The following is a 20578-nucleotide window of genomic DNA, read 5'->3' as shown; positions in this document are numbered from 1 at the left end:
GGTGTTTCGTCTTTTGGTGCTCTCCACCAATTTGGAGGCTATGGCGTTGGGCCGGACTTTTGAGGTCTGATTTTCTGTCCAATTAGCGATGATGAGATGTCACAGTAGGAGCCAGGCATGGCGACTTGAGTGTGTGAAGTCCAGTCCTTGAACTGGCTGAGTCTAGAGACTAGCAGGGCTTTTGTAACCTGTGGGCTGCCCGACTGGTTGTACTGCTGGGGCAGATCCTGGGTCTCTTTTATCCAGCAGGGAGTGTTTTCTTCCTGGAAGCCCATGGAGATGCTCTTCTTGGCGGTGGTAAGCCGGCCAACAAACCAGTGATAACATGCCGGTGTCACCACGTTTTCGACACATTCCCTATAGCTGTCCCAGTCGGCTTTGGCTAGAGTCCACTGTGGGATTTGTTTGGACAGAATCACAGGGCTTTCGATGCCGAGATGGGTGGTGATAGGCCTAACTTGGCTGTTGGGGAAGTCGGGAAGTATTTTGTGACATGCATGCAGCGTTGAGATGATGGAGGGGTCCGGGTTGTGGTTGCAATGCCAGCGAGCAGCGTGGAAAGGTGCTCGCCGCTTGGGTTCGAAGACCAGTTGCAGATCTTACGCAGACATCCGGTCCAGGGGACGGTCCGTGTGTGCGCGAATACTTGACAGTCCAAAAAATACGAGTTCACCCCCAAACAGAGCAGGGCTTGATCGAAAGTTTGTGGGTTCTGCACAAGACAGTTCAAAATGTAAACCACCCTGGACAAATTCACGGCCCTGTATTGTCCCGGTGGCAGGGAAGACTTCTTTCTTTCATTGTATGCTGCGGTCGACAGCTGTCCTGTGGCCCCCAAGGAACAAAAGACGTAACTCGTCCTCTGGAAAGTGAAATACACCGCCCAAGTAGCAGAGCAGTATCCTCACACCACCGGGCCCTTGTGTACCCGTGGTGAATCCCTCGCTGATAAAGTCGGTCGTTGTTTGTGGACCTTTTCTGGTAGTACAGTAATGTATTCCTAGTACTTTGTCAGATGCGCTTTGCGATGTTCTTTCAGAAAGTTTGGATTGTTTTGAATGAATTCATTTTTTATTGGGGCCAAAATGTTTTCAGCTTTTGGCCCAGTTTTTAGTGTGTCCTGATGAGGGTTAAATATGGGTTAATTAACGAAGCGGATGCCTTTAAAATAGAGTATGTTACATAGACAAAGGAGCACAGACACAAACTTGCCACCCAGAAAAACCCACTCGCTATTTCTCTCACATTATTAAACATCGGTGCATGTGGAAATCTGGTTAAACTCTCTGGGGTGAAAACCTGGACTGCTGGGGGTCGCCGAGACCCTAAGTCCATGTCTTAAGCAATGATCACTGGAAAGTTGTACTCTTTGGGGCTCAGGGACGGTCAACCCCTGGCCTCTCTGCTTTCCGTCACCGCTAGGGCCCAGCCCTGACTGCCAGGGGACAGCACCCCCTCCTGGAAGAGGCTGGGGCAGCCCCCCCCCACAGCCAGCGCCCGCTGCTGGGGGAGGTGCTGGGAGCCAGGACTCCTGGGTTCTGTTGCTGGTCAGCGGGCCCCAGACTCCAGGTGCTGTCTCAGGATAAGGAATAGGTCGGGTTCACCACGCTCCCCAACCAGCTGCATTGGAAATGTGTGAAGAAGGGATTTGACTTTACTCTCATGGTGGCTGGCAAAGGGTTAAACCCCATGCACCCCTACAGCCCCCCCTGCTTGGGATAGAACCCAGGAGTCCGGGCTCCCAGCCCCCTACTCTAACCCACCAGACCCCACTCCCCTCCCAGAGCTGGGGACAGAACCCAGGAGTCCCGGCTCCCAGGCCCCACTGCTCTAACCCAGTAGCTCCCACTCCCCCTCCCAGAGCCGGGGAGAGAACCCAGGAGTCCGGGCTCGCTGGGCGATTTCCCGCCGGCCACAAAGGGGTTAAAACCATAGAGCTCAGCAGCGTCCTTCCTTGGGGGGGTCTGTGACGTCACAAAGAAGGGCCCTTCCCCTCCCGCAGCGGGGGCGAGCCCGGGAGCGGGGGAGTCTCAACACCCCCCGTCCGGCTTTGCGGGGCGCTCTTAAAGGGCCAGCGCCGCCCCCGCGCAGCGGTGAGTCCGGGCTGGGAGCTGCGGGCGCGGGGGGGCCGGGCAGAGCCCCGGTGTGGGATTGGGGGGGTAAGTGATGTCAGTCCCGCCCCCCCCATCAATCCGGAGTCACTCCTGACTGCAACGGGGGCAGGGCGGGGTTCTGCTCTCAGCTTCCCTGGGGTCAATCCGGAGTCACTCCTGACAGCAACGGGGGCAGGGCGGGGTTCTGCTCTCAGCTCCCGTGAGGTCAATCCGGAGTCACCCCTGACAGCAACGGGGGCAGAGCGGGGTTCTGCTCTCAGCTCCCGTGAGGTCAATCCGGAGTCACTCCTGACTGCAACGGGGGCAGAGCGGGATTCTGCTCTCAGCTTCCCTGGGGTCAATCTGGAGTCACTCCTGACAGCAACGGGGGCAGGGCGGGGTTCTGCTCTCAGCTCCCCTGAGGTCAATCCAGAGTCACCCCTGACAGCAACGGGGGCAGGGCGGGATTCTGCTCTCAGCTCCCCTGAGGTCAATCCAGAGTCACCCCTGACAGCAACGGGGGCAGGGCGGGGTTCTGCTCTCAGCTCCCCTGAGGTCAATCCAGAGTCACTCCTGACTGCAATGGGGGCAGGGCGGGATTCTGCTCTCAGCTTCCCTGGGGTCAATCCAGAGTCACTCCTGATAGCAATGGGGGCAGGGCTGGGCTGTGATCTCAGCTCCCCTGGGGTCAATCCAGAGTCACCCCTGACAGCAACGGGGGCAGGGAGGGGTTCTGCTCTCAGCTTCCCTGGGGTCAATCCGGAGTCACTCCTGACTGCAATGGGGGCAGGGCGGGATTCTGCTCTCAGCTTCCCTGGGGTCAATCCAGAGTCACTCCTGACAGCAATGGGGGCAGGGCTGGGCTGTGATCTCAGCTCCCCTGGGGTCAATCCAGAGTTACTCCTGAGGTCAATCCAGAGTCACCCCTGACAGCAACGGGGGTAGGGCCAGGACCAGGTTCTGATCTCAGCTCCCCTGGGGTCAATCTGGAGTCACCCCTGATTGCAATGGGGGCAGGGCTGGTTCTGCTCTCAGCTCCCTTGGGATCAGTCTGGAGTCACCCCTGAGTGCAATGGGGGCAGGGCTGGAGGGGCAGGGCTGGATTCTGATCTCAGCTCCCTCTAGCTACCACATGAGACCATATCAGAGTAATTACTTAATTAAGTGTCTCAGATTCCTGCCCAAGATCGGGTCCGTTGCGCTGGGCGCTGCTCAGACCCCCCTTGTCCGAGATCGGGGGCCCCCATCACGCCGGCGGCTTGTCGTTCCAGGCGACGGGGAGGCGCGTGCTGCCGGTGGACGAGGGGCGCAAGGAGATCGACAGGGACGCCATGCCGCAGAATTGCGGAGCCGGTCTGGCCTTGCCTAGGGGCCTGGCTGCTCGCCCAGCTGGGACGGGCTCGGTTGGGTCTTGGAGAACCGAGAAGGTCTTTAACCCTGTGATGGCCCCTCGTTCAGACACTTCCAGCCTGCGAGGGACCCTGGGGACCATCTGGTTTGGCCTCCCGCCTAACCCAGGCCAGACGTCCCCACTGGGTGATTCCTCCATCCAGCCCGTATCTGATGGCTGAGCTAAAGTGGGGTTTTCAGACAGGCACCCCCACCCCCGGGACAGGCCTCAGAGATGGAGAATCCATCATATCCCTGGCTAGGACCTTCCAATGGTATCCCACCGTCCTCCCCTGCCCCACTGACTCCAAAGGAACAAGGGCCCATTGACCCCAGCTGGGGTCTGGCCCCACTGACTCCACCCTCTCCCCATCTTTCTCCGCAGGCTTCCCCCTCCCCAAGACTGACGTGAGGTGGATGGAGCGAGGGGAGGAGCCGTGGGGCCCTGATCTCCCCTCTCCCGAGGCTGGGGGGACCCCCGGTGAAACCCACACAGGTGAGGAATGAGGGAGACCCTAAGGGGAAGGTCAGAACTGGGGCCCTTCCAAACCGTGTCTGGAGCTGGAGCTCTGGGAGGGGAGTGGGGTCTGGTGGGTTGAGCAGTGGGGGCTGGGAGCCAGGACTCCTGGGTTCTGTCCCCAGCTCTGGGAGGGGGATGGGGTCTAGTTGGTCAGAGCAAAGGGGGCTGGGAGCCAGGACTCCTGGGTTCTCCCCCCAGCTCTGGGAGGGGAGTGGGGTCTGGTGTGTTAGAGGAGGGCAGGCTGGGAGCCAGGACTCCTGGGTTCTACCTTCACTTTCAGTTCTTCTTCGAGCGATGGTCCCTATTGTTATCCATCAAGGGTTGACGCGTGCGCCATGCGTCTGGCCCAGTGTCCGCTGGTCCGCACATGTACCCTTCCTTCACCTCATGGTGTCGTCCGAGGCCATAAAAGGCGGGGCGGGCCGACCGCGCCTCCCGTTCCTTCTCCACCGCCGCATGGTCCGAGCCGGAGCCGCTACTGTCCTCGCGTCTCTGACGCCCTTTAAAGAACAGCCGTGGCAGAGTCGTCCAGAGTTCATTTTATTCTAGTTTCCGCTGTTCTCCGTCTCGTTGAGTGCTGAGCAGAAGTTCTTAGGAGATGAGAGACTTTGGGGACCCCATTTACCAGCCCCCGCCCCCAACCCAGCACCCACGCCTGCATATGGGATTATGCCAAAGACGGCGGGGTTCAAGGTCTGCGCCGGCAGCCCCGGTTCGTTCTCGCATCAACGCTGCCTCTCCTGCTTGGGGGAAGCCCATATTGCATCCAGGTGCAACGGCTGCCTCTCCTCCCAGCCGTACCCGGGAAGGTCGGGCTCTTGGCCTCAGCAAGCATCTCCTGGAGGTTGCCATGAGGCCGCCCTCGGACCCAGGCCGGGCGGCCCCTGAGAAACCCAGGAGCTTGCCTCCGACTGTGGAGGTCGGGTCCGGTTCAAGTGGTACCACTACTATGCAGCCCGTGCGGGGCCTAGCCAGGAGGCGAGGAAGCAGGCCCAGAAGCGTGGCAATAAGTCTTCCTCCAGGCCTAAGACGATGCGCCTTCCGTGAGTTCCTGCCACGGAGAAACGGCGCGTTCCCGGGCTCACGAGCAGGACCAGAAATCGTGTAGGCCGGGGGGATCTGCTGGTACCGAGCGGCTCACGCCAGGGAGGTTAGAGACAGCGCCGGAGCCACGTGAACTGTTCGCCCTTGGGGAGCCGAGTTCTCCTCGTCTCCCTCTGCCGTCTCACGGGCTCCCGCCCAGGGTTTACCTCAGTCCAGTCATGGGCTCGCTCCCCGTTCCCCTACGGCGTAGACGGCTCCGCCTTTTCAGCCTTGGAGGATTCGGATGGCTTCGGGCACCCTCGAGTAAGCGCTCGGAACCGGTTTTGGATGGTGAGCCGCCCAGTTCGGTTCCACCGGCTCAGGAACCCTTCCAGACACGACTGTGTCCTCAGCTCCAGGTGGCTTTCGCTGGTTCCAGGACCTCCCACGCAGGGTGGCGGGGGACTTCCGTATTCCACTGGAGGAAGAACAGGGCAAACACCCGGCCCATCCTCTTTGGTGGGGGAGTTGGCTAGCGCTCTTTGTACCAGCTTGGAGCGCAGTAACAACGGACAAGCGGGTCCCGGCTGTCGTTCGACGTGGCTCTACGATGGAGTTCGCAGCGCTACCTCATCCACGTTCCTCCCGCCCTGATCCCTGCTCAGGGACCACGCTCACGACAGCATCCTCGCCGTAGAGGGTTGGCTCCCTACTGCAAAGGGGAGGCGATAAAGCAGGTTCCTCCGGACTCTCAGGGCCCGGGGTTCTGTTCCACGTATTTCCTGGTACCCCGGAAGAAGGTGGAGACCAGTCCTGGATCTCTGTCTCCTCAATTACTTCATCCACAAGCTGGTTTCGGATGGTCACGGTGGCAGCCATCATCGTGTCTCTGGATGGTTCACGGTTCTCAATGTGCGAGGTTCCTGTTTTCAGGGAGACGTCCACCCAACCCACAGAAAGTTCTTGAGATTCGCGGTGGGCCCTCGGCACTTCCAATACACGGTCCTACCCTTTGGACTCACCCCTGCTCCACGGGTCTTCCCCAAAGTTTCCTCTGTCGTAGCCGCCCACCGCCGGTGTCACGGGGTCTTTAGATTCCCCTCCCTCGACTACAGGCTGCTTGCAGCACAATCCGGGGACGCCGCCATTCCTCCCCTGGAGGCGAGCGTCAATGTCGAAAAATCGACTTTCGTTCCCACGTGGCCCCTGGATGTCACAGGGGCCTCCGTCGATGCGGTCTCGGCACGGGCCGACCTGCCAAGGGACAGATTCCAGGCCCTGCGGGAACTCGTCCCCTGAGTAAGCAATGGTCCTTCTGTTCCGGTCAGTACCTGCCTATCGCTCCTTGGCCACACGCATTTCAGTCGCCATCTCCTCTCGCCTCCGCCTTCACTGTCTGCAGCTGTGGCTCCGGAGAGCCAGTTCACCCATGTGACCGTGGGCTTTCTGTCATCTACCCACCCAGCCACCCCGAGGTGCTCTCCTCGCTCCAGTGGTGGACGGTCCCCAGGCTGGTCATGCCTTTGCTCCCATCCTCTCCAGACACGATCGTCACGGGCACATTCCTCGCTGGCTGGGGCACCCTCAGGCGCGAGCATGTGACGCAGGGGACCTGGACCTCTCAGGGACCTGGGCTGCACATCAACACCCTGGGGCTTCGGGCGGCGCAGAGGCTGCGTTGCACGGGAATGTTCGTCGGCAGCGCAAGACGTACCTCCGAGCAGCAGGCAGGCGTCTACCAGGCTCCTGTCCGGCCAAGTGGATGCATTTCACCCCCTGGGCCCGACACCCTCCCCACGACGACATGAACATGCCCCTTCTCTTGTGCTCCTGTGCTTGACGACGTCGGGACTCGCTCTCCGTCCCATCCCGGTCCACCTACCGGCTCTCAGCGCCTTCCACACACCCCCCTCCCATGTGCAGACACGCCGTCCGTCCGTCTGCAGCCATTGACGGCCAGGTCTGCTCCGAACCTGCCTGCCCATCGCGCCCCTGCGGGACCTCAACCTCGTTCGCGCGACGTGAATGAAATCGCCCTTCCCCATAGCTAGTGCTTCCATGAGACGGGTCAGTGAACGGATCGGGAGGTTGGGCCCCCAAAGTCTCCTGGCGCCTGCACCCCAAGTTTCTCCCAAAGGTCGTCCCCCGGTTTCAGCTCAACCAGCCCATCCGCTTCTTTCCGAAGCCTCCCGCCTCGGCGGAGGAGCGGCGCCTTCCCTCCCTTGACGTCTGCCGGGCCTTGGCCTTCCACCTGCACAGAACAGGACCTTTCCGGACGTCCCCTAGACTGCCCGCCCCGTGATCCTTTCGGTTCTAGCGCTAAACAGTCTCCACATGGAGGTTTTCTAAGTGGATTTGGGGGGTGTTCAGCTCTATCGGTTGTCAGGACGGTCTCTACCCCGTGGGGTGAGGGCCCCTTTCCTCAAGGGCGTGAGTGCCAACTACAGCCGCCCTGCGAGACATGATGCTTTCGGACGTATGTCGGTGTGACGGGTTCCCTGGGGTGCAGCCTGGAACCGGGGTACGGCTGAGCCCTCTGTCCCACCAACCTGGGCTCCCTCTCACACTGGCATGCTGTGACAAGCTGCAAACCCCTCCAGGTCCTTCACTCACCCAGCCAACCACAGGCAGGGACACACCCAGCTGAGTTACGTAAATGATCTTCCAGCCACTCATGAATTAACAAGGGACAGATTCCAGGCCCTGCGGGAACTCGTCCCCTGAGTAAGCAATGGTCCTTCTGTTCCGGTCAGGACCTGCCTATCGCTCCTTGGCCACACGCATGTCAGTCGCCACCTCCTCTCGCCTCTGCCTTCACTGTCTGCAGCTGTGGCTCCGGAGAGCCAGTTCACCCATGCGACCGTGGGCTTTCTGTCATCTACCCACCCACCCACCCCGAGGTGCTCTCCTCGCTCCAGGGATGGACGGTCCCCAGGCTGGTCATGCCTTTCCTCCCATCCTCTCCGGACACGATCGTCACGGGCGCATTCCTCGCTGGCTGGGGCGCCCTCAGGGGCAAGCATTTAACAGTAAAGAGGCTCCGGCCAATTCCCCACAGTTCCCCAGCCTAGGACCCCAGGGCTGTATGGTCCTGCCCTGGTCAGAAGCCTGACCAGTGTAAGTTTATAACTTAGTCCACCCCTCCTTAAATGCAGAGAGGACGTGCACCAGTTCTTGTTCCTGAGCAGATTTCCCAAGCACTTCAACCAAAGCCCACTCTTTTAGGTAAAATATAAAACCGGTTTATTAACTACAGAAAGACAGGCTTTAAGTGATTATAAGTAATAAGCATAAAGATCAAAGTTGGTTTCCTAAGAAATAAAAGTAAAATCGCAATCTGAGTTCTATAAACTAGACAGGATTTGAATCAAGCCGTGTCTCACCCTGATGGTCTAGTTCCTTACTACACAGGCTGGGATTCTCCTGTACAGCCTGGGCCCACCTCCCCAGTTCAGTCTTTGTTCTTCAGACGTGTTTCCAGGTGTTGAGTTGTGGGGGGAGTGAGACCAAGTGATGATGTCACTTCCCCTCTTTTATAGCTTCTTCCAGCCTGCTGGAAAGAGCCTTTGCTATGACCTGAGTCAAGCAGCCTCCATTGTCTGCGTGCTCTCTCTGAGAAGTCACCATTGTATACAGATACTGGGATAATCCTTGGGAGTGTGGATTCCTTTCATGGGCCATCAGCGTGTCTGGCTGCTCCATTGTTGTACCTGAAAGGCTGGTTGTGGGTGTTCCCAACCTCACAATATATTTCAATCACACACACACATAGAAAAACTTCATAACTTCCCATCCAGTGACAGCTCACACAATCCAACAGGGTATTAACGTTCAGCAGATCAAGACTTTTAAAGTGATACCTCACAAGGCACGCACTCTACAAACCATATCGTAATCCTATCGCCCTGGTCAATAGGGGGGTGCCAGGGTGTTGCTTTGGGGTAGAGAGTGTCACAGTCGGGGGGCCATGCGGAGTTCGGCACATGCCTTTGCTGCGCATTGCGCCTTGGTACGAGGCTCTGCAACGGATGCCTCGTTCGGCACGGCGGGCCTCCATCCTCTTCCTCACACCCTCCTCCGAATTTGGCATTGCTTGGTCATCGCCCTGAGTGGAACGCAATAGAGACCATCACTCGGAGAAGGAGAAGAGGTTACTTCCCTGTAACTGGAGGTTCTTGGAGATGTGTTGTCCCCTATTTGGATTCCAACTCCGCCCTCCTTCCCCTCTGCCGTGGAGCTGTTAGATTCGTGGTGGAGAAGGAACTGGAGACGCGGTCGCAACAGACTCGACTTTCGAATTCTCCGGCTCTGGGCACACGAATACAGATCGGGACCACCCGTCTCAAAGAACCTCCAGTTACAGGTACATGACCTCCTCTTCCAGTCCCGTTCACCCACCCCCCGATCTCCTTTCTCTCTTCCCCAGCAGCTACCGGGGCAGCCGCGTTCCCGGCCCCCCGCCGCAAGCCGGCCGGCCGCTCCTACCAGTGCCCGGAGTGCGGGAAATCCTTCCGGCAGAGCTCGCACCTCCTCCAGCACCAGACCACGCACACGGGCGAGCGCCCCTACCGCTGCCCCGACTGCGGCCGGGCCTTCAGCCAGAGCTCCGACCTGGTGCGGCACCAGCGCGTCCACACGGGCGAGCGCCCCTACCGCTGCCCCGACTGCGGCCGGGCCTTCAGCCAGAGCTCCAACCTGCTCCAGCACCGGCGCGCCAGCTCCGGCGCCCGCCCCTTCCGCTGCGCCCAGTGCGGCAAGGACTTCGGCCGCAGCTCCCACCTGCTCAAGCACCAGGCCACCCACTCCGGCGAGCGGCCCTTCGGCTGCGCCGACTGCGGCAAGCGCTTCGGCCACAGCTCCAGCCTGCTCCAGCACCGGCGGGTCCACGCCGGCCAGCGGCCCTTCGGCTGCGCCGACTGCGGCAAGAGCTTCCTGCAGAGCTCCGACCTGCTCAAGCACCGGCGGGTCCACACCGGGGAGAAGCCCTACACCTGCGGGGAGTGCGGGCGCGGGTTCAGCCAGCGCTCCCACGTGGTCAAACACCGCCGGGTCCACAGTCGGGGCAAGCCCTGAGAGGGCGGGGGGCTAGATGGGAGGTGATCTGGGGAGAGATGGGAACAGATGAGCAGGAGGGAGGTTAGATCGGGAGAAGACGGCCTATGGGGACAGTTCCCACGGGGGACAGCTCCGGCCACCGGACTCCTGAGAGACTCTGCCATGGGGCAGCCCAGGACACAGGAACACCCATCCCCCTCCACGGCACAGACATCCCGACTGACGAGGTCACCAGGGGGCTCTCGGTGCCAGCTGGACAGAGGAAACACCTGGCTGAGGGGGAAGCTTGGGGCTCAGCAGCGTCTTGGCCACAGACGGAGACACTCAGTGGGGAGTTACACACGCTGCTTAGGGTGGTGCGGGATGGTGGGAAGGCGATGAGGATGTCAAGTGGGGTGTCTGCCGTGGGGAGGGGTGGAGGCAAGCTCCCAAATTCTCCCCATCCCCTCCCTAAGACCCAACTCCCATCTGCCCACTGTACCCCCAAATCCCCTCCCAGCCCCCCCAGATCCTCTCCCTGCCCCCTCAGCTACACCCTGTCCCCTCATCCATTCTCTGCACCCAAATCCCTCCCTGCCCCATAGCCATGCCCCCCCCAAATCACCTCCAATCCCCTCAGTTATTCCCCCTGCCCCCTCTAGCCATTCCCCTGTCCCCTAAAACTGGATGGGCCCATGGGTCTGAGCCGCGGGATGGTCTGAGGGAGGAGGTGGGATACCGGGCTAGATGGGCCCATGGTTCTGACCCAGGGCTGCGGGTCAAATCCTTCTCTCTCCAGCTGGCCCCGGGGTTCCCTAGCTCGGTTCCCCCAAAGCCCAGGCCCCTCCGGGACAGTTCAGAGCATGGTTCCCGGTGACGTCAGCGCCCGCTGCGAACTCGGGGTGAATTTTCTTCGTCGCCGGTGCGAGGAGACGGCTGAGTGGGGAGCTCGGGGTGCGTCGCGCCCGGGCTCTGGGCAGGAGGCCAATAAATACAGGCTGAGAGAAACGGGCGCCCTGTGTATCTGTCTGTCTCTCCGCCCCATGGCCCCGCACAGGGCTCCGCCAGGAGTGTGGAGGGAGAGCGCCCCCTGCTGGGCGCCCCCACCGCCCCGCTCCCTGCAGCACAGCGCCCCCTACTGCCCCACAGGGGCCAGCCCTGCCTGCCGGGCGAGCGCAGGGGTGGGGTGGCCAATGGGAGGGCAGCCACGGGCGTGTCACTGTTTCCGTTCGCTTCTCGGTGCGAGAGGAAGTGGGCAGAGCAGACGCAGCCAGGTGCACCGAGAGCTCAAAGCAGAGCGGACGCCGCCATGGTGAGCACCCCACGGCCTATCCCCGGCCCCCCTGCCCCACTCCCCACAGCGGCCCCTGCTGGGCGAGGCCGGGCTGGGGTAGCCGGGAGCTTCCCCCCATAGCCAGCGCCCCTGCCCTGCACCCCCACAGCGCCCCCTGCTGGGAGAGGCTGGGACTAGAGTCATCGGGAGCTTCCCCCACAGCCAGGGCCCTTCCTGCTCCCCACAGCGTCCTGCCCCCAGCGCCCCATGCTGGGCGAGGCGTGGGGAGCCTGGACTCCTGGGCTCTATCCCCAGCTCAGGGAGGGGAATGGGGGGCTAGTGGGTCAGAGCAGGCGGGGGGCTGGGAGCCCGGACTCCTGGGTTCTCTCCCCGGCTCTGGGAGGGGAGTGGGGTCTGGTGGCTTAGAGTAGCAGGGGCTGGGAGCCCGGACTCCTGGGTTCTCTCCCCAGCTATGGGAGGGGAATGGGGTCAGCTGGGTTAGAGCGGGGGGTGGGGGCTGGGAGCCAGGACTCCTGGGTGCTGTTGCTGGTCTGAGGGCCCCAGACCCAGGCTCTCTCTGTCTCAGGATAAGGAATACGTCGGGTTCGCCACCCTCCCCAACCAGCTGCATCGGAAATCTGTGAAGAAGGGATTCGACTTTACTCTGATGGTGGCAGGTAAAGGGTTAAACCCCATGCACCCCTACAGCCCCCCCCCCCCCGCTCTAACCCACCAGACCCCACTCCCCTCTCAGAGCCTGGGAGAGAACCCAGGAGTCCTGGCTCCCAGCCCACTCCCGCTCTAACCCACCAGACCCCTCTCCCCTCCCAGAGCCGGGGAGAGAACCCAGGAGTTCTGGCTCCCAGCCCCCCCTGCTCTGACCCACCAGACCCCACTCCTCTCCCAGCGCTGGGGAGAGAACCCAGGAGTCCTGGCTCACCCCCTGCCCCTCCCTGCAGGGGAGTCTGGGCTGGGGAAGTCTACGCTGATCGACAGCCTGTTCCTGACGGATCTGTACAAGGATCGGACCCTGCTGGACGCCCAGGGTGAGTGGGGGGTGGGGCAGGACCCAGGGCTGTATGAGGGTGGGTGGGGGTGTGTGTGGGTGCAGCAGAGGAGGGGCGGAACCCCAGGGTGGATTGGGGGGTGAGTGAGGGGTCTGGGAGGTGGCTGGCGTGAGGCGGGATCCAGGGCTGTATCAGGGTGGGGGTCGGGGGTGCAGTTGGGGTGGGGCGGGACCCGGGGGTGTTTGGGTGCTGGGGAGTTGGGTGGAGTGATCTGGGGTGTAGCGGCGTGAGTGAGGGGTCTGGGGTGTGGCCAGGGTGGGGCGGGACCCGTGGGTGTATGGGGGGTGGGGAGTAGGGTGGGGTGAATTGGGGGGTGAGTCTGGGGGCACGGCAGGGGTAGGGCAGGACTCGGGGTGTATTGGGGTGTGGCCGGGGTGGGGAGGGACCCGGAGGGTGTATCAGGGTGGGGCAGAGGTAGGCGGGACCCGAGGCTGTACCGGGGTGAGGGGCCCATGCCCCCCCGGCGCTGACCCTGTCCCCCCCCAGCGCGCGTCCCGCAGACCCTGGCGATCGAGCGGCGAGCTGTGGAGTTGGAGGAGGGCGGCGTCCGGGTGAAACTCACCGTCGTGGACACCCCCGGCTTTGGGGACGCCGTGGACAACGCTGACTGGTGAGGGGGGGCCGGGGGACACCCCTGCCCAGGCCAGTCCATAGTGGACTATATTGACCAGGTGGGGGATGGGGGGAGGGCGGAGCAGTGCATTGTGGGATATGCTCACGAAGCCCCCTCCTTTCCTCTCCCGCAGACCAGTCCCAGCTGGGAGCCCATAGAGGACTATATGGACTGGCAGGAATGAGGAACTTGGGGCGGGGGCTGGGACAGCAGTGCATTGTGGGAACCCCTCACCAACCTCCCCCTGCCCCTTCCTCTGGGCTGGTCTTAGCTGGGGGCCCATATTGGACTATACTGACCAGTAGGGACCTGGTGGGGGGGGAAAGAGATTCGGGGGGGGCGGAATTGGGAGAGTGGGGGCAGAGTCTGTCAGGGCAGTGCATTGTGGGACACAGGCTCTAACCCCTCCCCAGTCCCTGCTGTGGGCTGGTCCCTGCTGTGGGCTGATACTGGACTATATGGACCAGCAGGGATCCTGGGGGAAGTTAGGGGAGGGAGGGGGTATTTGAGGAGTGGGGGGGGCTGTCAGAGCAGTGCATTGTGGGACACGGACTCTAACCCCTCACAACGGGTGGTCCCAGCTGGGGGTCCATACTGGACTATATGGACCAGGAGGGATTGGGGGGAGATAGGGGAGATTTGGGCGTGGAGGGGGCTGGTGGAGCAGTGCATTGTGGGAGACTCTCACTAACGCCTCCCTCCTCTCCACTCCCCCGGGCCGGTCCCAGCTGGGGGTCCATAGTGGACTATATTGACCAGCAGTTCGAGCAGTTCTTCCGGGACGAGAGCGGGCTGAACCGGAAGAACATCACGGACGGGCGGGTGCACTGCTGTCTCTACTTCCTCTCGCCCTTCGGCCATGGGTACAGGGGGGTGCTGGGCCTGGGGGGCTGCGGAAGGGGGGTGTCATGAGGAGGTGTGGGGGAACTGGCAGTTGTGGGGGCTGGCATAAGGTGTGGGAGCTTTGGGGCACTGAGAGGGGTCACATGGGGTGCTGGGCATGGGGGGTGCGCCAGGGGACACTGGATTATTTGGGGGGGTCACTCGGGGATGTGGGGTGCTGGGGGTATAGGGGCCCTTGGTGGGCTGAGGGACGGCGGGGGGGGGCACTGGGGGTCATTGGAGGGATGTGGGGGGCACAGGGGCTATTTGGGGGTGCCTCACTCCCTGCCCCCCCCCAGCCTGCGCCCCCTGGACGTGGCGTTCCTTCGTGCCGTGCAACACAAGGTCAACATCGTGCCAGTGATCGGCCGAGCCGATGTGCTGACCCCCCGGGAGGTGGGCACCATGAAGGAGAAGGTGAGAGTCGCCGGGGGGGGGGAGAGTTCTACAGGGGGGCAGGGTCCCCCAGCCCATGTGCCCCCATATCCCCCTGCACCCCAAACAGTGCCCCATCCCAACCCTCCTCCTGCACCCATATTTCCATGCTAGCCCCCCCCAATTCCCCATGATCGCCACATTCCCCTGCACCCCAAATTCCTCCCCAGTCCTCACAGCCTGCCCTGGCACCCCAAAATTTCACTCCTTGCACCCCAAATGTCTCCCAATCCCAACCCACATTCCCTGTACCCCCATATCCCTCCTCAATTGAAAGCCCCTCCCCCTACACCCCAAATCCCTCCCACTGCCAAGCCACATCCCCCTGGGCCCCAAATTTGCTGCTCTACCCCCCATCCCTCCCTGATCCTCCCCGCATCCCTCTACCCCCCCAAATTTTCCTCCTTGTACCCCATTGTTTTCCTAATCCCAGCCCACATCATCCTGTACCCCAAATTCCCCCAATCCCCAACCACCTCTTCCTGTACCCCGATTCCCCTGGTGCCCCCCATCCCCGCTGAACCCCCCCCCCCGGCCTCCTGCTTCTCCCACAGGGGCGGGGGATGGGTCTCTGTTGTGCATGAGGGTGTTGGGGTGACGCTTCCTCCCCCCCCCACGGCACCCCCAGATCCGGCAGCAGCTGGAGGAAAACGCCATCAGCATCTACCAGTTCCCCGACTGCGACTCCGACGAGGACGAAGACTTCAAGGCCCAGGACGCGGAGCTGAAGGTGAGAAGTGCTCCGTGCGGGGGATGGGGGAAGGGAGTTCTGGGGGGGCTACAGGAAAGGGGGGGGCCCTGGACACCCCCTAACCCCCCCCTCCTCCCCCCTCCCAGGGCAGCATCCCGTTCGCCGTGGTCGGCTCCAATGACATCGTCCGGGAGACCAAGGAAAAGGCCTTCCGGGGGCGCACGTACCCCTGGGGGGCTGTGGAAGGTAGGGGGCGCCGTGGGGCAGGGAGCGGGGTGGGGCTGGGGAGCTCGGTGGGGTGGCTGTGGGGCAGAGGGGGGCGGGGAGTGTCATGGGGGGCTAGGGAGTGCTGGGGGTCAATTGGGGCACCAGAGGGTGGGGGGATAAGTAGGGGGTGCTGGAGTCATTGGCTGGCATGAGGGGTCAGTGGGGGGCACTGGGTGGCAGAGGGGGTCAGTGGGGGATGCCAGGGGTTGGTGGGGGATACTGGGAGGCAGATGGGGCAGTGGGTGGTGCCTGGGGGCACTGGGGATTGGGGAAGCTGGGGGTTAGTGGGGGGCACCGGGGGAGGCCAGGGGTCAGTGGGATGCGCTAGGGGGCAGAAGAGGCACTGGGGGAGGCCGGGCACACAGGGGTCAGTGGGGGCACAGGGGGAGGGGCAGAGGGGTCAGTGGGGGGCACCAGGTGGCAGAGGGGAGGCTGGAGTCAGAGGGCGGTGCTGGGGGGCACCAGGTGGCAGAGGGGTCAGTGGGCGAGGCCAGGGATCAGCGGGGGGCACCAGGTGGCAGAGGGGGCACTGGGGGAAGAGGAGTCAATGGGGGGCACCAGGGGGCAGAGGAGGGTGCTGGGGGACACCAGCTGGCAGAGGGGTCAGTGGGGGATGCCGGGCGAGGCCAGGGATCAGTGGGGGGCACCAGGGGGCAGAGGGGGCACTGGGGGAGGCTGGGGGCAGAGGGAGTGCTGGGGGGCACCAGCTGGCAGAGGGGGCACTGGGGGAGGCCGGGGGCAGAGGGAGGTGTTGGGGGGCACCAGGTGGCAGAGGGGACACTGGGGGAGGCTGGGGGCAGAGGGAGGTGTTGGGGGGCACCAGGTGGCAGAGGGGACACTGGGGGAGGCCAGGGGCAGAGGGGTCAATGGGGGGCATCGGGGGGGGGGACACAGGGGCCCCATGACTCTGTCGCCCCCCAGTGGAGAACCCGGCGCACTGCGACTTCCTGCGGCTGCGCACCATGCTGGTGCGGACCCACATGCAGGACCTGAAGGAGGTGACCCAGGAGATCCACTACGAGAACTACCGGGCCCACTGCATCCAGAGCCTGACCCGCGTGGGCGCCCGCGACCGCGCCAGCCGCATGTGAGCCCAGCGCCGGGGGGCAGCCGGAGCAGGGGTGGGGGCAGCGGGGTGAGCTGGGGGGCAAGGGGATGGGGGCAGCGGGAGCAGGGGTGGGGGCAGCGGGGTGACCTGGGGGGCAAGGGGGTGGGGGCAGCCGGGAGCAGGGGGGCAGTGAGGATAGGGGGCAGCCGGGGGTTGAAATGAATCTGGGCGTGATGGGGACACCCGGCCCCGCCTCCCCCTGACCCATCTCCCCCCCCCACCCCCCAGGAAACTGTCCCGGCAAAGCGCCACCGAGCTCCCCCTGCTGCCCCTGGCGGAGACGGACACGGAGAAACTGATCCGGGAGAAGGATGAAGAGGTGAGTGGGCCAGGAGGGGGGCGTTGACGGGGGGGGGGCGCTCTGCCCCCGGTTATACCCAGCCCCCAGCGCCGGGCAAGGCGCCCCCCTGTTCCCAGGCCCTGCCCGCCCCGTGTCTCACCTCCCCCCCCCCTTGTCTCGCTCCCCCCAGCTGCGCCGGATGCAGGAAATGCTGCAGAAGATGCATGCCCAGATCAAACAGAGCCAGGGGGAGCAGTCGGACACCCTGTGAGGATTTCGGGGTCCCCCCCCGGCGGGCAGTACCCCCTCTGGAGCCAGCGTCTTCTGGATTTCGCAGCAGCAGAAGGGACAGGGGTGATTCTCTGAGGCAGCCTAAGCAGCACTCGCAGCCCCCCCAAAGCCCTGCTCACCAGAGCCCCCCCCAAGAACCCTAAATTCCCTGTTCCTCACAGTCACCCCGTCTTCTCCCCCTTCCCGGCTTTGCCCCAATGCCTCCTTTAATAAACTCACCCCTGTGTTTGCACCACTGCTCCCTGTCTCTCTTTTGGGGGGCATGATCCCCCCCCTTCTTTCTGGCCCACAGGTGGGGGCAGAGGGGAGCCCCGCCAATGGACACGATGGAGAAAATGACCTCCCCAAAAAGGGAAGGTTTTTATTACTTAAAAACAACAAGAAAAAGAGAGAAACTCAGAACAGAACTTTGGGGTGGCGTCCTGGGGTGACAGGCGGGGCGGGTTCTGGGATGGGGGGGGTCGTTGATAAACTGCGGGCAGGGGGGTTGCTGTAGAAAGGGGGAGCTGGGGTGCAATGAACAGGGGGGAAATCTGGGACTGGGGGGGATTGAAGTGGTGGGGTTGGGGGGGACACACCCCCTCTCTCCGCCAGGGTCTGAGTCCGCCCGTCCATCAGTCCCGGGGGCCGCAGGCGTCCGGGGGCCCGGCCTGGTAGTGGGTGTACTTGCGGGCCGAGCCGTGGGCGCGGTGGGCCGGGTAGCGGGCCCGGTTCCGGTCCAGCTTGCGGAGGGCGGCGCGGGGCAGGTCCACCCGGCACTGCTGGGCCAGCGACACCAGGTAGAGCAGCACGTCGCTCAGCTCCTCCGCCAGGGCCGCCCGCTCGCCCGGCGCCCAGCCCGGCAGCCCCGCCCGCGCCGCCGGCTCCGCCCGCCACTGGCTGGGGAGAGACGCACAGCCGGGTCAGACAGACACGGAGCGGGGGGGGGGCGCCGGGACAGGCAGGCAGACAGACAGACACACGGCGCGGGGGGGGGGCGCCGGGACAGGCAGGCAGGCAGACAGACGGACACGGAGCGGGGGGGGCGCCGGGACAGACAGACGGACACGGAGCGGGGGGGGGCGCCGGGACAGACAGACGGACACGGAGCGGGGGGGGCGCCGGGTCACCGGTGGCCGGGGCAGACAGACCCAGAGCGGGGGGGGCGCCGGGACAGACAGGCAGACAGACGGACACGGAGCAGGGGGGGCGCCGGGACAGACAGACAGACAGACACACAGAGCGGGGGGGCGCCGGGACAGGCAGGCAGGCAGACAGACACACGGAGCGGGGGGGCGCCGGGACAGGCAGGCAGACAGACAGACACACGGAGCAGGGTTAGGGGGCACCGGGACAGACACACACACAGATGGAGCAGGGGGGCACTGGGACACCCCGCCCCCACCCCTTGTGCCCAGAGTTGAATCCACCATGTCAGCTGCAGCCAGTAGGTGGCGACGTTGTTCAAACCCCCCCCCCCCCCCCCGGAGTGTCACAAGTTCTCGGGGCTCAGCCTGCCCCAGCCCCTGGGCTGTGTGTGCGTGCTGGGGGGGGGGCAGCTGGGTCAGGTCCGTCCCTCCATCCCCTTCCCAGGTCTCTCCCGGGGGTTGCAAACCATCATCATTCCCCCCCCCCCCCCCCGATACTCACAAGAGCTCGGCCACTTCCCCCACTTCGCCCACCAGCGCCAGGAGCAGGTTTCGGGGCTGGTGGAACTGGCCCCACCCCCGCTCGGCCACGAACTCGGCCTGGAGCCGCCGGCTGGACAAAGAGAAACGAGGGGGGGGGGGTGGAGGGTTAGAAAAGTGTGCAGGTCGGGAGTGGGGGGGGGGCTGGGCTGGTGGGGGCTGCGGGTCGGGAGTGAGGGGCACCGGCAGGGCTGCGGGGGGCAGGGCTGGGGTAGCAAGGGGCTGCGGGTCAGGAGTGGGAGGGGCAGGGCTGGGGGGGGGAGGGGGCTGCGGGTCGGGAGTGAGGGGCACCGGCAGGGCTGCAGGGGGCAGGGCTGGGGTAACAGGGGGCTGCGGGTCGGGAGTGGGGGGGGCAGGGCTAGGGGGGCAGGGGGCTGCGGGTCAGGAGTGGGGGGGCAGGGGGCTGCGGGTCAGGAGTGGGGGGCACCGGCAGGGCTGCGGGGGGCAGGGCTGGGCTGGTGGGGGCTGTGGGTCAGGAGCGAGGGGCACTGGCAGGGCTGCAGGGGGCAGGGCTGGGGTAACAGGGGGCTGCGGGTCGGGAGTGGGGGGGGCAGGGCTAGGGGGGCAGGGGGCTGCGGGTCGGGAGTGAGGGGGGGAGGGATAGCTCGGTGGTTTGAGCATTGGCCTGCTAAACCCAGGGTTGTGAGTTCAATCCTTGAGGGGGCCATTTAGGGATCTGGGGCAAAAATTGGGGATTAGTCCTGCTTTGAGCAGGGGGTTGGACTAGATACCTCCTGAGGTCCCTTCCAACCCTGATATTCTATGATCTATGACTAAACTACACAAATGTACAGTTACAAAACTCATGAGAGTGAGGGGCACCGGCAGGGCTGGGGGGGGGCCAGGGGTAACTCACATGTCCTCCAGGGAGGGGTCAGCGCTGAATGTAAACTCCCCTGGGGTCCCCCCCTCTGCTCCCTCGTCTCCAGCTTCTGAGATTTTGACAGCAGCCTGCGCCCCCTGCAGGAGCCGGAGGGAATCACATGGTGACCCCAGAACCCCAACTTCACCGGGCCCTGCCACCAAACACCCCCCACGGCAGCATCTGGGACCCCCGGACACACAGCGGAGGGTCAGCATTTGGGGTCACTGCACCAGTGACCCGGGGCAGAGCTGGGGGGCGGGGGGAGCCCAGGGCTGGGCTGGCGGGGGGCTGTGGGTCAGGAGGGGGGGGCACCGGCAGAGCTGGCGGGTCAGGGCTGGGCTAGCAGGGGGCCGCGGGTCGGGAATGAGGGGCACGGGCAGAGCTGAGGGGGGAGCCTCAGAGGTTTCTGGCGGCCTGCCCCCCCCTCAGCCCAGCTGGCCCCACAACTGGAGAAACGCCCCCAAACTGCACCCCCCACACGCCTGGCTGATGGGAGACACCCCCCCACCCCGTCCAACCAAAGCAGGTCGCTCGAAAGCGGCCCCCCCCCCCCCAGGACAGGACAACAACCCCCTTCCGCTACCGTGCTGAGCGCGCCCCCCCCCCCGCACAGCGGTGTGAGTGGGGGGGGAAAGCCCAGGAGCTGGGCGAACACCCGGCTCGGCCCCGAGAGGCGCTTCCCGCTTCGTCCCGCCCCCCCCGGCTGCAATTCACACCCCTCCCCCCATGCACCCCCCCCCGGCTGCAATTCCCGCCCCTCCCCCCATGCACCCCCCCCGGCTGCAATTCCCGCCCCTCCCCCATGCACCCCCCCCGGCTGCAATTCCCGCCCCTCCCCCCATGCACCCCCCCCGGCTGCAATTCCCGCCCCTCCCCCCATGCACCCCCCCGGATGCAATTCCCACTATGCAGCCCCCCCAGACTGCAAATCCCCCCCATGTACCTCCCCGGCTGCAATTCCCGCCCCCCGCACCTGGCCGCCCTCGCGGCACGGCCCGTCCATGCCTCGCTCGAGCCCCGGTACCACGCCTCCACCGCAGCCCTCCAGCCAATCAGAGCAGGAGCCGGCCCCGGCCGGCC

General features: G+C 64.1%; 3 protein-coding genes across 9 annotated transcripts in view; 2 read left to right on the top strand and 1 right to left on the bottom strand.

The window, feature by feature from the left end:
* The window catches only part of ZNF771 (zinc finger protein 771), a 19621-nt gene extending 8554 nt beyond the window's left edge, over positions 1–11067 (top strand). Inside the window, exons 1-4 of one of the 5 annotated variants that reach the window (XM_043549683.1) lie at positions 1956–2093; positions 3365–3629; positions 3868–3978; positions 9455–11067. In XM_043549683.1, coding sequence (XP_043405618.1) covers positions 3425–3629; positions 3868–3978; positions 9455–10098 — 960 coding nt within the window. In that variant the 5' untranslated portion in view covers positions 1956–2093; positions 3365–3424 and the 3' untranslated portion in view covers positions 10099–11067. Of the gene's footprint in view, positions 1–1955; positions 2094–3364; positions 3630–3867; positions 3979–9451 lie in introns of those variants that run through there. The other 4 variants (XM_043549682.1, XM_043549684.1, XM_043549685.1 and 1 more) reach the window with 4 other exon arrangements.
* Positions 10101–17198, top strand: SEPTIN1 (septin 1). 2 transcript variants are annotated; one of them, XM_043549678.1, is made up of 11 exons: positions 10101–10433; positions 11919–12009; positions 12292–12378; positions 12886–13009; positions 13741–13875; positions 14194–14311; positions 14958–15059; positions 15167–15266; positions 16209–16374; positions 16624–16714; positions 16866–17198. In XM_043549678.1, exons 1-11 carry the CDS (start codon positions 10185–10187, stop codon positions 16944–16946), a joined length of 1344 nt encoding a protein of 447 aa, XP_043405613.1. In that variant the 5' UTR covers positions 10101–10184; the 3' UTR covers positions 16947–17198. The 2 variants fall into 2 exon arrangements, with proteins under 2 accessions (XP_043405613.1, XP_037754668.1); XM_037898740.2 differs by lacking the exon at positions 10101–10433 and adding an exon at positions 11261–11371.
* Positions 17106–20578, bottom strand: DCTPP1 (dCTP pyrophosphatase 1). 2 transcript variants are annotated; one of them, XM_043549686.1, is made up of 4 exons: positions 20472–20578; positions 19490–19593; positions 18596–18706; positions 17106–17301 (listed from the first exon to the last, which is right to left on the bottom strand). In XM_043549686.1, exons 1-4 carry the CDS (start codon positions 20499–20501, stop codon positions 17106–17108), a joined length of 441 nt encoding a protein of 146 aa, XP_043405621.1. In that variant the 5' UTR covers positions 20502–20578. The 2 variants fall into 2 exon arrangements, with proteins under 2 accessions (XP_043405621.1, XP_037754682.1); XM_037898754.2 differs by lacking the exon at positions 17106–17301 and adding an exon at positions 17308–17845.

The sequence above is a fragment of the Chelonia mydas genome, chromosome 6 (genome assembly GCF_015237465.2).
Source record: "Chelonia mydas isolate rCheMyd1 chromosome 6, rCheMyd1.pri.v2, whole genome shotgun sequence".
In the NCBI taxonomy this organism is placed as follows: domain Eukaryota; kingdom Metazoa; phylum Chordata; order Testudines; family Cheloniidae; genus Chelonia; species Chelonia mydas.
This window is presented reverse-complemented; position numbering and strand designations above follow the sequence as displayed.

Coding starts and splice junctions, on each gene's coding strand:
- DCTPP1 (XM_037898754.2), bottom strand. CDS start 20,501: ATGGACGGGCCGTGCCGCGAGGGCGGCCAG. Junction 18,707..19,489: donor GACCCCTCCCTGGAGGACAT/GTGAGTTACCCC, acceptor CTCTTTGTCCAG/CCGGCGGCTCCAGGCCGAGT. Junction 17,846..18,595: donor GGGGAAGTGGCCGAGCTCTT/GTGAGTATCGGG, acceptor GTCTCTCCCCAG/CCAGTGGCGGGCGGAGCCGG.
- SEPTIN1 (XM_043549678.1), top strand. CDS start 10,185: ATGGGGACAGTTCCCACGGGGGACAGCTCCGGCCACCGGACTCCTGAG. Junction 13,010..13,740: donor GCCGTGGACAACGCTGACTG/GTGAGGGGGGGC, acceptor GGCCGGTCCCAG/CTGGGGGTCCATAGTGGACT. Junction 15,267..16,208: donor CCCCTGGGGGGCTGTGGAAG/GTAGGGGGCGCC, acceptor GTCGCCCCCCAG/TGGAGAACCCGGCGCACTGC.